We start from the raw sequence: 18,729 nt of genomic DNA on the forward strand, positions 1-18,729 counted from the left end.
ACCAGACCCAACCACCAACCCATCCCCCAGGGTAATGGGAGAGCTAGGTGCTGCTCCTTATATACTCTACCCAATTCCTGACACAGCTTAATCAGTACAACTCAGCAGCACCTGCTATGTTTCACAGCTGTAAAGCTGGGTCTCATTATCTTGCTCTGGCCCTTGCTCTGGCCCCTTAAAGACATACACATCGGGTGGAACAATGAAATGTAAAGAAACCATTCAACAAGGGCATCACTTCTCACTTGGCCTCCAGTTAGTCAGGTCACCACAGCTTACCAGGACAGAGTGGGAAGGGCAAGGCAGCAAGGTTGGTTGGGTGCAAATGCAGCAGCAGAGCCAATCCAGTGCTCCTGAAGGTGCATTTGCACTGCACCAACCTGGCCTCTCTCTCTCTCTCTCTCTCTCTCTCTCTCTCTCTCTCTCTCTCCCTCCCTCCCAGTAAGCAGCAGCAATGCAAATGACTAGAGTTCAGGTAAGCACCAGTGCCCCACCACTGTGCACTGGTGGGCTTGGTTTTATGACGAAATACATGGGCATATGGATAAGTTCACAGAACAACACAACCCCCTGATCTGACAAACCGAAAGGGTGAAGTGGTGCTGTCTCTATGCCTGGCTCTGCTTGGCTCCTTTGGGCTCCACCAGCAGAAGCTGAAAGCATGGGAAGTGAAAGCTATAGCTACCAGCAGGAAACTCTCAAAACGGGATGCTTCTGAGGTACAGTGGGAAGCAGGAAGGATGGAGATGGCCTGGCCAAGGATCTGCTGTGTCCTAAGTTGGTTCAGCAATCAGCAGTGCACACAAACCAGTGGTCCCCCCTAGCTTGTGGGCACAGCAGGACTGCTGGGTGAAGCGGTGGCTCCTTTTGTCATCTTCAAAGAATGCATACAAGGGAGGGCAGTATGTTGTTATGCTAATGAAGGCTACTGCTCTTTTTTCATCAAGCTGTACTAGTGATATATTTAACCGCTGGGCCTCCCTGCTGGAAAGAGGGGCATTTCTTGAATTTCTGCACGCTATGGAACTGTTAATGGAAGGTTCATGAGGCCTGCCCAAAGTTCACAAACTTAACCTAAGCCTCCAGGTTGGCCTCCCCAGTATTTTTAATTCTTCTACTTTTCTACAGTGTTTGCTTGAAATATACTCGGAGTCGAGAGTGGATTTCATGCTCTTTATTCAGCTCATAGTGGTGAGGAGGAATGAAAGTTCCCCCGAAATATCTGCTTTATATACATTATTTACACAATGGGCTGCACGTGATTGGCTAATTCCGGGATTCTCCTGTAGGCCAATCAGGTTGTGGATTCACTTCCACCTGGAGCTGGATTGGGTGGCTCCTGCGGACCAATCATGCTGCTGCATTGTTCTAGGACCAGACTGTTGCATTTTGGATCCTCTTGTTCTAGGACCAATCAGAGTGCTGCATTTTGGATCCTATTCAACTCAGTACATAACATTGCTCTTTAGTTGAATTGAAAACATTGGATTGGATGCAAAGGTTGCCTTTCTCTAAAGGAAGAAGCTTCCTCTAGTGGATCCAATTCATTGCATTTCCAAAAACATTTGCATTGGAATTCTACTTCTCCCTCCTTGACATTTTGTCTCTCAGGCAAAGACAAAGGGAAAAGTCTCCTCTTGTTGCCACTTCCTATTATTTAAAGTTGGTGACCAGTGAGCTGTTTGCTTTACAAAGCACCATCTCTGCCTAGAGGGCTTATTGTGCTCGGATGTTTTGGTTTCCGGGAAAACTGAATAAACATGGGCACCATTCCTTTTCATGAAGCTCTCTATTTATTTTCATTACAAAGCAGACAAGATTCAAGTACAGAAATATATAATACAGCGTTTCTAGCTTAAGCCAGTGTGAAAGGTTAATCCCCTGAAACATTTGTGAGGCCTCCATTCATAAAATACAACTTTCTACATTTATCAACAATAAATTGTTAAGAAGTGCATGGTGAAAAATTCAGCTTGGAAAATGGTAGAGTATGCATATCCACGGCCCATATTGGAGCCTACTGTTATTTATTAATTTGTTTCACCCACAAAAGCCAATCACTTCGATTTTTAATTATTACTAAATGACCCAGTATTTATTTTGCTGAAACGTATTTCTGAGTAGCTTCAAAACGTTACTTTGGGGACATTCCATAGCAAATCAATGAACATGGGTTGAATTATTAATAGTTATGGATTTTACTATACATGTTGACTTTTTAAAAGAATTTTTAAATTATTTTCTTTGGGACATATTCTGACCGTGTCCAACCTGCTACGCTACAATAGTTTCATATAGGAATTGCTAACAGTCAGGTCAAAGAGCCCTACTAATACAAATGTCCCAGGAATAATTCTGCCAGTTCCAAAGGGCAAGGATGTTCTTTTTAAAAAATAAATAAATCACATTTCACTATTGTGGGAGGAGTGGAATGTATAGAGAGCCACCAATCGCTGCTGTTTAGAAAAAGGGAAGTTTTTCATTCCTGGAACAACCTCCTTCCTCTAGACCAGGGGTCTGCAACCCGCGGCTCCGGAGCCACATGTGGCTCTTTTACACCTTTGCCGCGGCTCCGGGGCGGATACTAGCGAGGGGAGGAGGCGCATTGTGCGCCCCGACACTCGCCACTGTGGCGGGCGCTGTACTGGCTGTGACGTCGCATGGGGGCAGTGCGTGCGTTAGTCACGCACCGTCCCGACGTCACCTTCCCACCCGCTGTCAGATCGGAGGGCAGCGGCGCGCATGCTTTAAATGTCGCAATGGTTTTGCGGCTCCCAGGTGTTTTTTTCTTCGGAAACGGGTCCAAGTGGCTCTTTTTGTCTTAAAGGTTGCAGACCCCTGCTCTAGACCAGGGTGGTCCAACATGCTGCCGTCCCAAAGCCAGGCAACCAAGGTGCTGGGCTTCCTTGTGCCCAAAGCCTAATATTTAGCACTTTCTCAGCTTTGGGAAGGAGATGGGAGAGCCTCACACCTCCCCAAAGCCCGACACCTTGCTTAGCCGGGGGTGTACAATTTTGGCCTGTGTCAGTCCAGATTATTATTATTATTATATTAAAATTTATATACTACGCTTCATCACAGGGTGGTACTGCAGTCACAGAAAAAGCTGGCTGCTCTAGCGAGGGGTTGCTCCATCCTTCTCCTGCCCACACCTTCCTTCCCTGATAGGGGAGCTTCAGAGCACACACTTATTAGCCTATTTTGCTGTTAAAATCAGAACTCCTCTCCTGCTCTATATGTTATGTGGGCAGGTCCAGATTTAAACCTATATAACTGTCAACATCACAGCTCATCTGTCCCTCAGCCTCAATTTTTACAGGTGGCACTAATGACAGTGATCATGAACCTTCAGAGCAGGGGTTCTTCAAAACCGGTATTTCAAATGACAGGGCTCAAAGTTTTTGCAGCAGGTTTCTCATGCTACAAAAATCTCCCTGGTTTTAAACAATGCGTTTCCACCAAGGAACAAAATTGGTTTATGGAGTTCACTGCCGCAGGCTGGCTTGCTCAGATGCCTTTCAAAGAGGAACAGACCAAACCAAGGAGAATCAGTCAATGGCTACTTGTCATGAGGACTATATGCAGATTCCATGTTTGGAGTTCCTTTGGGGAGAAGAGCCCATTTCCTGTTTTTGGGCCTCCCAAAGGCAATCTGGCTGGCAACTGCATGAAGCAGGTTGCTGAACTAGATCGACCACTGCTGTGATCTAGCAAAACTTCTTGTATGTTCTTAAGGCATTCCTTATGGTGGCAAAATAGTGGGAAAGGAATGGCAGGAAGTCATATGTGCATGATTAAAAATGTTTACACCACTCCTCAGACATCAGGGTAAACCCACTTATTTCTAAATAGAGAATTTCTCATTGGAAGGAGGAAAATGCAATGTGCCTCTTAACAAATACTCTTATTCATATTCAGAATGCAGAGCAGTTGATGTGTAGCAGTCAATTTTCCTTCATTCAGAGTTACCTTGTGGCATTTGATTTGATAGTTCCATCTTCAAGTACCCGTGTTTTCTTCCTGTCTGTATTCAACACACTCTGTCTTGTTTCTGTTTGCATCGGCTCTGGTGGGACTGTCATGTATCATTTAATGATCTAAACACTGGGCAGCTCTGTTTTTTTGTAGAAAGGAACTCAAAGCATTTTACACCTAAATGACATCTTATCTTATACCAGGTCCAGATTACAAGGAGTTGGATGTTCATCTTCGGAGAATGGAATCTGGATTTGGCTTCAGAATCCTTGGAGGAGATGAACCCGGACAGCCCGTGAGTTGTTTCTTTTGACTTTCTACTCTATAGCTTCAGCATCTTCGCTATCTGTCAGAAAAATATCACTTTGTATAATGGTCATACTGGAACGGCACTTTTTCTTGTTCAGACATTGAAAAAGACAGGACTCTCTAGCTATCAGCCTCTCCATCTAAAATCTGTCATTGTGAATCAGTCTGTATTAAGTTACCAGGAGTATATTCTCCAGCCTTTTACACAGTTCGTTTTCCTGTGACATCTTTCAATTACTGACTTACATGACATGATTGGCTTCCGCAGATGGTCAGGGCCTTGCATTTACAACAGCCAAATAACATTCAAACTTAGTAGGAACAAATGAATGTCATGCTTTGAGAGACACAGCACTGAGAAACGTTTGCTGGATAAATACAGTATTTTGAGATTTGAAACTGCCCACTGTTTATATTGCACATTCTTGAGAAAATGTAACAGACATCCTGAAATGAGGCATATTGCCTTCTGAAGTACACACAGTAGTGACTTCCATTAGTCATATACTGGAAGATTGCGGTATCAAAATAGAAACGTTCCCATGATAGTTCTCCTCAGCCATGACAAGCTTAAGGACTTGTGACTTTTAGTACATCACACATAGAAAAAGAAGTAGTAATCGTTTTATTTTACATATTCTGGATGTATTTTTAGCCCTTTAGCATCCCAGTGTACAATAAAGAATCTTAGAATACAGCTTTAAATATTATTGAATGCAGATAGGATAGGAAACGAACATTTCTGGTGCCTTCTGGATTTTGTATTTATTTGTACTAGCCAAAATAGACCTCAAAAATCTTTCCCTTCCCTCTGCCTTCTATGGTGAGATGCACAAGCTATCTCAGCATATAACATTTGTACAACTGACTGTGGAGGAATGACATTGTGGTCATAGATTGCAATGGCATGCTACAATGGCAAGTATATCTATGACAATTTACCTGTCTTTTGACATCATAGCATTTTGAATGTGCAGACATCACTGATGGCTGGTGGGATGGGACAAAACACACAACACTGAGATGTCCAGATATGGGCCAGTTGCTTTCCATACATAGAAGTTTTATATACCAGAATTAGGAAGTGGCTACAGGAAAGTGGGGTTTCTGTCTGGTACTTGTAGAATTGGTCTGTGGTTATTTTTAGTGCTTAAAATTCTTTTGTATATTTTCTATTGTTGTGTTGCTGTTTTAATGCCTTTGTATATTTTGCAATGCATTGCGACTTCTTTGGTGTTGTTAAGTCACTGCAAGACTCTTTGCAGTAGATGCATAACAAATGAAATTATAATAATCATCATTATCCAAAAAAGAAGGTGGCAGATCCAATTTTGTCTAGAAGTCAGAGATCGAGGTTGTAATGTCCCTGCTACATTGCCTTGCCCTTGCCCATAAAACCACACTGCATTCTAGCCAGTTTTGCAACCATAAAATTGCTGAAGACCAGAAATAAAAATAAAAATGTTGGAGTTATATCAGGGTTACATAGCAATCAAACATGTTAGTGCTAATGTTGGAATCCGAATGTTGGAAGCTATTTACACTGTCCTATTTTCAGGGTCATGATTCATGACAAGTGCTTTGGTAAATGCTGGATTCACAGGAAACTTTGACACAAAATGGGGCAATGGGGCTCTTTCTAACACACACACACACACACACACACACACACAAATTTACCATACAAGGTCTAGCTGAAAAGATAACTTGATAATCTAAGCAATACATAATTCACTGGAAGTTAGTAAGAATTTGCCAGAAGTGTTGTAGCCAAACTCTTGCGTTTGGATTGTGCTGTTATTCTGTTTACAAACCAAAATATAAAATTAGAATTTGATCAATCCCAGATTTATTGAATCAAGGCACTCCAGAGAAAGCAATAGGGAAGAGGAGAGTGGGATGTTCAGGCACAAGTCTCTTAATTGGTCTAATAAACAACATCTGCCCTGCACCTGGGGGAATTTATGATAATATTTCTTTTTGGCATGTATGTTGTCATGATGTCTGGATGCTGGCATGTGGCTGTAATTGCATAGATTCAGTATGATTTTAAGAGGAAGCCATAAAATCCAATATTGCAATTGGAGACAGAGAGTGGTTGCATGATTTGGAAACACACAAAGTTTTGCTCTAGCACATGAAAGAAAGAAAAGAAATGTGAAAACTGGCTTGGACACAACTTCATTCCAACCAGCTGCTTAACTTTTCAATCAAATAAGGCCTGAGAGATGCTGAAGAAGCTTTTTATTTCTCTTTTTTTAATCTTTATCGTTTTCAAAAAATGAGTATTGAATTTTTCAGCATGGGGTGGAGGAATTAAATCTTTTGCTTGTTTGTTGCTTTTTTGTGGTGATTGCCTTAGGGTGCACAACTGAACTGAAGCCACCTTTTCATAAAGAAACCTTTGAAGGATGGAGATATATAAAAAATTCAGCTAGTTTTAAGTTAGCATTCTGATCCTAAATGGCTGCGCTAGTACATTTCCCCATGACGAAGCTTAATGTTGCAGCAGGCTAAGCACCTATTGACTAATATATTTGCTAATGGCTAATGCTAATGGCTGTTTCACCCGTGCATGTACCTCTTTCAGTGCCTTATCACTAGATGTCTTCACTGAATGACTGACTCCACTGGGTAATATTATTCATATTATTCATAGTCTACGTTGCAGTATCTTTCTAGAAGTAACTGATCATGTTGCACATGATGGCTCTCAAAACTAAGGACCTTACTAGTATATTTTCCATCTCATGCAAACACACAAGTTGCGTGTGCATGGTGCAAGTCTGAAAGTATAGCAACTTCCATGATGCTATAATGTTAAGTTCCTGTAATAAAATGGCAGAGGTTGCTATGGCTTGACTGCTTAGATTCCCAGCTCACATCTTATATGGTTCATTCAAGCCTGAATGTATTGTGCAAATTAGCTCTAAAATACCAAAGGATTTCAAAGCAGTTTTCAAAATGTTCATTTCCCCTCTACAGGGACCAGCCACTTCTTTGATAGCACAAATCCCCAATCAACATTGTACAACAAGAAATCTATTATCGCATTAAAATGCCAAGAGATGTGCAAAGTGGACAGGATCAAGCCACTGTAATTGTCTTATCACAGAGTCTGTTCAATAGGTTTTGCAGTGACCCACCAACTCCTTATTAAACCACATCACTGAAGAATGTTATTTATCTAAGGGACAGGGGAGACAGGGTTTAGAAAGTCTAATCTTTAGATGTTATGCATTAATCCTCTTTAACAGCCAAACACATAGCCTTGCCCTGAAACTTTTGTGCCTGCAGTGTCCTTAATTATTCTAATTTTTGTAATTTCATGATCTCTCTCTCACACCCACACCCACTCACACAAACAGGAGTGTATTTTCTACGAAGAAAGTGAGCCAGCGCTGTAATTCTTAAAATATTCATTGCTGTTTGGGTTATTAATCTCATTACTCCTTTAGGAAAAAGTGTAACATTAATTACTACTAATTGCTACAGTATTTGGAAAGGATTTGGGGGCATTTCTCATAGGCTTATCTGAGCACTGGCATTTTGGCGGCAGTATGTTGGACACCACTCTGCAACAGAGAAAAGTTTTGCCTATGCATCACCAGAAAGTATTGGAGATTTCTTTGCTGCCTTGCCCTTTGGATTTATGCTTGTAACACTCCTCCTTCCCCCCATTACTTAGATTTTAATTGGAGCAGTAATTGCCATGGGCTCAGCCGACAGAGATGGCCGCCTACATCCTGGTGATGAGTTGGTCTTCGTCGATGGAATTCCAGTGGCTGGCAAAACTCACCGATATGTGATTGACCTCATGCATAATGCAGCTCAAAATGGGCAAGTGAATCTAACTGTGAGAAGAAAGGTGCTACCCACAGGTATGTTCAACTGAAGGGAAACCAAATATTGCTAAGAACTGGGACGCAACTAAGCACAAATCATACATAAAATGTTCGGGGGGGGCATTAATATTCAGAGAGATGTTGCTTTTAAAAGAAAACAGATAAAATGTTTGTTTTTCAGCTTTCCCTTACAATGTTCCTGACACAAATGCTAAAGTATTTTGGTTATTTTACAGAGACTAGGAAAGTAGAACTGACATAGAACTGTACTAGTCATGAGTCACCCTGTCCATATTCCTTTTTCTATTGGCTCTGTGTTCTTCCCACCATCACCTCACATGCCGCCCTCTTGCTAAGTCAACTGTCCTGTTTACCGCCATTGTGTGACCAACAGACCTCAGGCAAATGAAATAAGGGTCAAGATTGTTAGGTCTCCGGGGCCAGAAGTGATTTCATGAGTTTTCAGCTCATACCCATTCATTAGGAGCACAATGTAAAAGCCTTTTAGCACAAACCAAACAGCAGCAGGTAGAAATAGGGCAGCTGCCTTGTCAGCGTTATAAAGGTAAAGGTAAAGGTACCCCTGCCCGAACGGGCCAGTCTTGACAGACTCTGGGGTTTGTGCGCTCATCTCACTCTATAGGCCGGGAGCCAGCGCTGCCCGCAGACACTTCCGGGTCACGTGGCCAGCGTGACAAGCTGCATCTGGCGAGCCAGCGCAGCACACAGAACGCCGTTTACCTTCCCGCTGGTAAGCGGTCCCTATTTATCTACTTGCACCCGGAGGTGCTTTCGAACTGCTAGGTTGGCAGGCGCTGGGACCGAACGACGGGAACGCACCCCGCCGCGGGGATTCGAACCGCCGACCATGAGATCGGCAAGTCCTAGGCGCTGAGGTTTTACCCACAGCGCCACCCGCGTCCCCTTAGTATGTCAGCATTATACTAAAACCTAAACCATAGATAACAGAATTATTTCATTCTTAGACATTTAAGGAGTCGTCAGAGTGGTTTTGTTTTTCTAGATATAGATAACCCAAAGATGAGGCCTTAACTCGCAGTTTTCATCTGGAGTATATTTCTATGAGTCTGCTCACTTCTTTGCAATGTTGCCATATGTGGATTTGTGTCTGACATCTCAAAGCCTGCTGCCTGTGGGCCATTTCAGACACAACACAGAAACAAATACTACCGTGAACAGGGAGCTAAAGGCAATCCTGTACTCTGATAAGAATACCAATAGGTTTCTTGTGTTTTCAAAAACTGGTTTGACACATTCACATTTTACATTTTTAGGTGCACACTTAGAAAAAGGTAATGTGTGAAGAGGAGGCCATATTTGTCACAAGTACGCTGAACTGAGCAATTGGAATAAGCAGATATGACTTTGAACCCCTTTCTGTCTACTCCTTCCCATTCAGTAAAGAACTCATTCTACCCTGCTTACCTTGCTAGCTTTGCCTTCCATTCCTACACATTGTAGCTGATCAAAACCTCATATTTCCAACCCCATCTCATTCTTCACAGTGTCATCTTCTTCTTTGGCACAGTCCTATGTCCCATTGTTAGCCGTATTGCAGTCATTCCAGTAAGGAGACTGATGTTCTTCTGTTGACCATTATAGACTCCTGGAGTCAGAAAAATTCTCTCCAGCCTGGTGCAACGCCCCCTAGCAGCTCCCCAAACCTTAGGAAAATGGCCAATAGCCAAGGTAACACACAGCACCTGATGATTAATTCCTTGAGGAAATTAATTACGCTTCTGCTTGTGCGGGTGACCACTTATATTTGTTGCTGGTCCTTGCTGCTAACTGCATGTCTGGAACTTTCAGTTGAAGGAACTTCTTCTGGTCTGGAACTTGTAGCCGAATATTCTTTTTGGTGGCAAATATCAATCACGTATTGAGTAACAGGAACCTGTCTTCAGAAAAACAATTTGAATAGGCTATTAGCAAACCTCCAGGATGCTAGAGAGAGAGACAGTAAGCAAAAATCCTCCCCTAAAGCTACGGAGGGGTGGTGAAAGGATTTTGTGCGTGGGTGAACTTTGGAGAGGGATCTTTAACTTGCTACTAAATGAGGTGGACAAGTTTATTTTATTTATTATCTTACAGTATATTTCGTTTCATTTCATTTCAATTTATTTATTTATTTATTTATTGTTTCATTTTGTGTGGGATTGTATGGGAAAAGGATGGCTGCCTCCGTAGGCAATCAGCAAAAGAACCCCCGCCCATCAAAGTAAATGATATTCATGCACATTCCCCCCCAAAGTACTGGAAGTTCTCCCAGCCTAACTTTGTGGAAGACAAAGTCAGGGTGTCATGCCCAAAGTTTGAGCTGAAGAGTCAGGTTGTTGACAGCCTTTATAACAGAATATTAGGACCAGTGCTTTTTTTCTGGGCGGACACAGGGGTACACATACCCCTAAACATGTTGTGAATCTAAGTTTGACCTCCTTGAGGGGCAGTATTTCAATATGAGTAGGAAAATGAGAGTACCCCTAAACATATTTTTTTAAAGAAAAAAAGCACTGATTAGGACAAAACTAAGAGAGAAACCCTGACAGTCACACAGCATGCCATCATTACCAGAGTGCCCATGACCCTCCAGGCAGATGGACCCACACGTGCACAGACCCACACACCCATTTCCAGCACTCTGCTATTTTTAGTTTGTGCCTCAGCCATTCCCTCCTGGGTAGCTCAGGTTTGTGGGCTGAAACTACTGTTGCCACACAGCTCTGTCATAGTATCATTATAGCACAAAACGTCAGTCCATTTCTCTAATTGACTGTGTGCTCTGGAATGTAGTATCCACTCACTAAGTTCATACAACAAAGCGGGGGCACTTGGTAAGCTCCAGCTTGAGAATGAGAACTTCTAGCAGATGAGTGGGCCATGCTGAATCTTCACCAGCTTCTGGCTGTAGCCCCAGTGAACAAGCATATCATGTAGGTGATGGGTTTGAGAGCCATGTCCCCAATGCATAGCTGCTATTAGGAAAGATAAGCAAAGTCTCCTCCATAATCTTCACTGCCCCACTGCCCACCCCCAAAAAAAAACTAAAACAGGCCTGAGGAAGCACTCTTGAAAGAGCAAAAACCCAGTTGGAGGAAAGACAGCCAGTGCTTCATGGCTGGGTAATAAAGGTAAAGGTAAAGGGACCCCTGACCATTAGGTCCAGTCGTGACCGACTCTGGGGTTGCGCGCTCATCTCGCTTTATTGGCCGAGGGAGCCGGCGTACAGCTTCCAGGTCATGTGACCAGCATGACTAAGCCACTTCTAGCGAACCAGAGCAGCGCACGGAAACACCGTTTACCTTCCTGCTGGAGCGGTACCTATTTATCTGCTTGCACTTTGACGTGTTTTCAAACTGCTAGGTTGGCAGGAGCAGGGACCAAGCAACGGGAGCTCACCCCGTCACGGGGAGTCGAACCGCCAACCTTCTGATCGGCAAGTCCTAGGCTCTGTGGTTTAATAACCCACAGTGCCACCCGCATCCCTGGGTAATAACTTTCCCCAAATCTCGGAAGTATGTTCGAAGCTCTTGAGAATGAACACAGCATAGAATATTGCAAGAATGGGAGGAATCTAATAAAGTCCAGTCATGAAACAACCACACAGGGAAAAAGTATGTTTGGGCTTGTTCATTCTGAGAGCATTTAATAGTCGGGTCTGCATCTTAGATTTAAGGAGCCATAATACCTTCAGAACTTTAAAAAAATGAGGAAAAGAAATGCCAGGTATTGAAACCTGATCAGGAAAGAGTGACATTCCAATGTACAGAAGGACTAAAATGCTAGTCTTTGTGGAGAGCATACCCAATCTTTAACTCTCCCTCCCATGGACAGATTTTTCAGAATAGATGGATATCCAATAGCAATATAAAATCGGCTCTACCTGGTTTATCATTCTTTCCTGTACTTAATGGGAATCTGTTACATTCATTTATAGCTGAGTTAGCACTCGGTAATTCTGTGGGGTAAGATAATTTTCTTTCTGTTGCACCTGCAGTGACATAAACCGTATTCAGGCTTCTAAAACATGACAGCCAGAAAATGAGATCTTTCTTGTCACTGACGATGGCATTTAGCTGCAGGTCTGGTTCAATAACTTTGGGAGATTTTCAATTCTAACATAGCAGCATAATGATTGTTTGTTTTTCTTTCGTCTCCCTTGCGCGAATCACTTTGTTTCAGAGTTGTACAAGGACTGCTAGAGGACATGCTTTCCTGCCTGAGAAAAGAGAGACTTATCCTTCATTCAGAGAAACTTGATTTTGCACTTTGAAGATTTTGCTTGATATGTTGTGATGTGTGTGGCAGAGAGAAAGCTAGTCAGCTATTTTGTAATATGCATCTTTATCAGTTGGAGGAGGGGAAAAACACATTTGATTTTATCTGAAATTAAAGCATTCCAAATATGGACCCATTATCTGTTTTATGAGTGGAAGCCAGCTTATGGCTGCAATCCTATACATACTTTCCTGGGAATAAGCTTCACTGAATTCATGTGAATTCATGCATAGGGTATGAAAAGCATCATATTATTTAATCCAGGGATCACCAACCTCTTTGGACCAGTTACAGATAGGTAGCCGTGTTGGTCTGCCATAGTCAAAATAAAAAAATTCCTTCCAGTAGCACCTTAAAGACCAACTAAGTTAGTTCTTGGTATGAGCTTTTGTGTGCATGCACACGAAAAACACACAGGTATCTGAAGAAGTGTGCATGCACACGAAAGCTCATACCAAGAACTAACTTAGTTGGTCTTTAAGGTGCTACTGGAAGGAATTTTTTTATTTTCTCTTTGGACCAGTGGACAGAATTTTGAGAGAGTCAAAAAAGCCATGGGGGAGGGGGGTGGCATAACACCCTATGAGCGAGAGAGCCCTCCTGGCATCATTATGCTTCCCAGGGAGTGTCAGCTGTGTCCTGCTGCTACTGTTTGTAGAGATCACACAATATTGATTTTACACACAGAGAGAGAGATACTATTGCTGTCTAATAGCCACAGGGAACATCTATCAGTACCAGGGAAGACATACAAGATAGCTACGCCACACTCACTCTCATTTCACCTAAATTTATCGGAAGGTACGTGTACATTTTGCCCCATAACTTATTTTCTAGGAGGGCTAGAGAAATACTTTTTTAAAAAAAGAAAAAGCTCGGCATCTGGAGCACCTGCCCAGCAGTGCCAATCAGTCTTTATGGGTGCTGGGTTGGCAACCTCTGGTTTAATCACTAGTTGTGCTAGAATTATCAAGAGTTTTTCATGTCCATTCTGTTCTTGTTGAAGAGAGACAATAACATTTTTGTCCGGCTTTCCTCTAAGACTTCACTTATTCAAAGCTAGCAGGGTGAGGCACAAGGGAGGCTCTATGGCAGCCCTAGGCAAACTGGGCCCTCCAGATGTTTTGGGACTACAACTCCCATCATCCCTAGCTAACAGGATCAGTGGTCAGGGATGGTGGGAGGTGTAGTCCCAAAACATCTGGGGGATCGAGTTTGCCTATGCCAGCTCTATGGCTGATTGGTATGCTGGTTTGACATCAACTGATAGGAAGTGCCTACAGAGGGTGATGAATACAGCACAAGATATTATGGGCTGTCCCGTGAATCCGCTGGATGAAATAGCAGAAGAACGTTGCCTCAGGAGAGTGAGGAAAATTCTCTGGGATGATTTACTCCCTGGCCGGCACTTTCTTGATCACCTGCCCTCAGGCAGAAGATATAGAAGCATGATTAGTCGCACCAACAGGGTAAAGAACAGCTTCTATCCATGGGCTGTTAGGCTGCTGAATGAAAAGATAACAACAGGCCAACTGTCTAATAGCCACAGGGAACATCTATCAGTACCAGGGAAGACATACAAGATAGCTACGCCACACTCACTCTCATTTCACCTAAATTTATCGGAAGGTACGTGTACATTTTGCCCCATAACTTATTTTCTAGGAGGGCTAGAGAAATACTTTTTTAAAAAAAGAAAAAGCTCGGCATCTGGAGCACCTGCCCAGCAGTGCCAATCAGTCTTCATAGGGGCCGGGTTGGCAACCTCTGGTTTAATCACTAGTTGTGCTAGAATTATCAAGAGTTTTTCATGTCCATTCTGATCTTGTTGAAGCGAGACAATAACATTTTTGTCCAGCTTTCCTCTAAGACTTCACTTATTCAAAGCTAGCAGGGTGAGGCACAAGGGAGGCTCTAGGTCAGGCACAGGCAAACTGGGCCCTCCAGATGTTTTGGGACTACAACTCCCATCATCCCTGACCACTGATCCTGTTAGCTAGGGATGATGGGAGGTGTAGTCCCAAAACATCTGGGGGATCGAGTTTGCCTATGCCAGCTCTATGGCTTCCTGATTGCTTACCTGGATGAGGACGGGTACAGTTTGCCCTCCCGATTCAGCCCCAGGGAGCATGGCCAATGGTCAGGAACATCTAAAGGGTACTGTGTTGACCCATATAAGAATGCTTTATAGAACTGACCAGGAAGGAGAGAGGATCATAGTCTAAAACTTTTCTGTGGCTGGTAGCTCTGAGTGTTCATAGTGAACCAACCTCTCTCGCTGGTACCATTTTCATTTTAGCACCTGGAATGGGTTACACTGCAGTGTGTTCAGTAGCTCTTACTGTATTATTAATCTTCAATAATTAATCTTTCATACTGCATTACGGTGTGGTACGCTGGTTTGACATCAACTGATAGGAAGTGCCTACACAGGGTGATGAATACAGCACAAGATATTATGGGCTGTCCCGTGAATCCGCTGGATGAAATAGCAGAAGAACGTTGCCTTAGGAGAGTGAGGAAAATTCTCTGGGATGATTTACTCCCTGGCCGGCACTTTCTTGATCACCTGCCCTCAGGCAGAAGATATAGAAGCAGGATTAGTCGCACCAACAGGGTAAAGAACAGCTTCTATCCATGGGCTGTTAGGCTGCTGAATGAAAAGATAACAACAGGGCAACTGAATTCCGGGTTTGGTGGGTGTGCGTCAGTAAACGAGGGGAATTAAGACTAAGAGAGCTGAGTGGGGGGTTCTCGTGTAATCTCACTGTATGCAAGTTGTTCAAGTGACAATAAAGTATTTCAATATTTCAATAAAGGATCTGCCAGAGAAATAGAGCTGTGTTTTGTCCACATTTTATTTTTTTACTTTTTGCTGACCACCAAAGATATACCATATTTTTCGCCCTATAGGACACACTTTTTCCCCTCCAAAACTGAAGGGGAAATCTGGGTGTGTCCTATGGGGCGAATGCAGGCTTTTGCACCGACCCCTCTCGCTCTCAGGCTTCGGGAACACATCCGCAGCCTAGGCAGCCCTACGGGAGGTCCCGGCAAGGCTCCCCACGCTGTGGATAGCAGCCTGCCGCCCAGCGCGAGGGACGCCCTGAAGCAGAGCGCCCCCCGTGCCAGCCCCACAAGCTTGGGGGACAGCGGGGAGGCGCAGCACCGCCATCCCGCTGTTCCTCGACCTGGTTCGGTTCCCCGACCTGCTTTGGGGGGGGGAATAAAGGGGGGGAATTCCTTTATTTCCCCCCAAAAAAACTAGGTGCGTCCTATGGGACAGAGCGTCCTATGGGACGAAAAATACGGTAAATACAATACTACTTCCATCCTTCTATGTTCTCTGCATTTGTATGTATATAAAGTATATGGAGTATCATAGAATTGTAGAGTTGGAAGGGGTCCTGTGGATCATCTAGTCCTAGCCCTTGCAAGGCAGGAATATGCAGCTGCCCCATGTGGGGTTCGAACCCGCGACCTTGGTGTTGTCAGCCCCATGCTGATGGGACCAGTTGAGAGAAGGCTGGTCCACGATGCAAGTGAAGCTAAGGATTTGAGTTCTGTGTACAAGGACAGGTTTTCTTTTCGTAAGACAACCTATATTTGATAACAGGTTCTTATTTGGGATTAATCTTCCCTGAATTAATCCCTCTAGTCCACAAACATCTTTTGAATAGGCTGTTCTCTTTTTAAAAGGGAAGTCAAGCAGTTAATCCCCATTACTCTGTTGGTTGCCTGCTTAAATTTTTCTAGTTTGAAGGCAAATACCTTAATATTGAATTAAATGTTGAATTAGACATACTTAATAGACATAGATAGATAAAGAAATGTCTGATTCATTTCCTTGGAATTCAACACCCATTATTAGTAATGATATAATTTTATATAGCAGTATTAATGTGCTATCAGTGTACAGCATGTGCCCAACATAAGCAACCCACCCCCACAGAATATAGTTTTAGTCTCTCACTGGGGGGAGCAGAGGTGCTGTGTGTGGCAGCAGTTGTGGAATTGCTTGCACGATTCAGATTATTACTTAATTTCCATAGTTTCCAGTCAATGCTCTGATGGTACCTGGATTCTGAGCTTTCAGGTGGATTCTTAGAGCAGCTTAAAGTAAAAGCTGAAATCCATACCAATCAGACCTATGAAAACAATACCTACCATTTTAAAACTCCTTGAATAGAACCTAGAGCAAGGGCCACAATTAAAGTGGATTGATCTTAAATGCCTGGGAACATAAAAAGGTTTCACGTGGTGTGAAAAAGATGCAAGTGAACCTTCCTGGTAACTCCAGAGCTAGGATGCCATCGCTGAAAAGGCCACCACTGTTTTCCTGTCTCAGGCTTTCTGCAGCCTTCATTGCCAAAATGTTTCTACTTGCCTTTGCTTGCTATTGTTATCAGTGATAACTGTGGTCACTGACTTGAATCATAAGAAGTCTGGTCTATGGGAAAACGTTATAGTGGTCCATGTACTGCTAAGGCAGAATTAGGGTGGATCAGTTCCAATTAGAACTGATGAAGTATTCATTTAAATAAATCCACAATAGACAAGATTTAAATTGAGTCAGGTCTCACTAGTAATTACCTGCTCTGATGTTATGGCTCTTATTTTGGATCATATGTACTAGTTCAAGGAAGGGTCCCTTGATTGTTTTGCTGCCTTATCAAAGTGGATCCCTGTTACTAGATCCGGTCCTCCTATACTGGGTGCAGTTTTGTTTAGCACGCCCAGTATTTTGTGTTCTAGAAAGCCAGATAGATTCGAGTTTGGTGAGTGTCTGTTTCAGTGGCGTAGCGTGGGTTGTCAGCACCCGGGGCAAGGCAAGTAATTTGTGCCCCCTAACCCTAACCCCCAGATGTTGCGCCCGGTGCGGCCGCCCCCCCCCCGCCCCCCCACACTACGCCACTGGTCTGTTTTGTCAACAGACAACCTGGATTCTTAATCTTTGTGTGATTTCTGTTTCAGGAGAACCATGCCCTGAGAATGGCAGGAGTCCAGGCTCTGTGTCTACGCACCACAGTTCTCCAAGAAGCGACTACGCCACATATGCCAACAGCAATCATGCTGGATCAAGCAGCAATGCTACAGCCCCAGAGGGCTTTGCTTCGCACAGCTTGCAAACAAGCGATGTTGTCATCCATCGCAAAGAAAATGAAGGGTTTGGTTTCGTTATCATTAGCTCCTTGAACAGGCCTGAATCTGGATCTACAATAAGTGAGTTACTTTTTTTCCTGTCAATTGTTGTTCCAATTCCTTTACAAAAATCCTATAAAACTTCCTTTTGCCAACTGTACAGTGGTACCTCGGATTAAGTACTTAATTCGTTCCGGAGGTCCGTTCTTAACCTGAAACTGTTCTTAACCTGAGGTACCACTTTAGCTAATGGGGCATCCCGCTGCCTCCGCGCCACCAGAGCATGATTTCTGTTTTCATCCTGAAGCAAAGTTCTTAACCTGAGGTACTATTTCTGGGTTAGCGGAGTCTGTAACCTGAAGCGTCTGAAACCTGAAGCATCTGTAACCCGAGGTACCACTGTATATGCAGCTAATCCATTGAGTTCCATTTATTCATAGACTTCGGCATTTATAAAGTTGTATATCCTTGCGTGCTTTGGGTCAAGAGACCAATTATTTCACACAGTTCTCTCTTTCAAACGTTTCCTGCCCATGATTTAGAGAGATTCTATTTGTATGGTTTTGTCTCCTTATTAGGCTGTGCTCTGAAATAATAAAGCTGCCAATAAGGCATTAAGCACTGTGTACATCAAACAACCGGACTAAAAAGAGTCTCGTTGTTTAAGACTAGACAAATGAGAAACTGAGAGAAACTGAAACTAGGGTTGCCTTATTTCAAAAAGTAAAAAAACAGGAAACCCTGAAAGTTGTTGAGTTTTTTTAGGAAAACCCAAAAGTTTCTGAGATTTTTTTTAATTTTTTTTTTTACAAAAGTGCTCCCAAAAGTGATTTTCACTTGCCTAAGATATAGGACAAAGCGACAGCTTTTGGAAATAGCAACCCTACCTGACATTCATTGAGGCATTCTGCAAAAAGAAGAAGCATATTGCCAGTTGAATACACTGAGTCTTCTGGCATGATAAATGTTGACATGTGCTCCCATGGGTTACCTGTGAAGCAAATAAATAAATTTTAAACGGTATTTTAAACAGTAGGCACTTGCTGGATAACCTTCAAATTTAAATTGTAACATGGGATATGAGTGGCCCTCAAAAGAAGCTAAACAACAATCAGATAGATATTATTACTGTGACTATTATCTAATTTTACTTAATATGTTA

General features: G+C 43.0%; 1 protein-coding gene across 17 annotated transcripts in view; it reads left to right on the plus strand.

Annotated features, from left to right (window-relative positions):
* Positions 1–18,729, plus strand: part of MAGI2 (membrane associated guanylate kinase, WW and PDZ domain containing 2) — a 621,598-nt gene that overhangs the window by 533,498 nt on the left and 69,371 nt on the right. For 14 of the 17 annotated variants that reach the window (XM_082239441.1, XM_082239452.1, XM_082239451.1 and 11 more), the window contains 4 exons: positions 4,179–4,270; positions 7,973–8,165; positions 9,753–9,839; positions 17,400–17,648. In XM_082239441.1, coding sequence (XP_082095567.1) covers positions 4,179–4,270; positions 7,973–8,165; positions 9,753–9,839; positions 17,400–17,648 — 621 coding nt within the window. The remainder of the gene's footprint in view (positions 1–4,178; positions 4,271–7,972; positions 8,166–9,752; positions 9,840–17,399; positions 17,649–18,729) is intronic. The other 3 variants (XM_082239456.1, XM_082239449.1, XM_082239443.1) reach the window with 1 other exon arrangement.

This window comes from Podarcis vaucheri, assembly GCF_965113315.1.
Source record: "Podarcis vaucheri genome assembly, chromosome: 10".
Lineage (NCBI taxonomy): Eukaryota > Metazoa > Chordata > Lepidosauria > Squamata > Lacertidae > Podarcis > Podarcis vaucheri.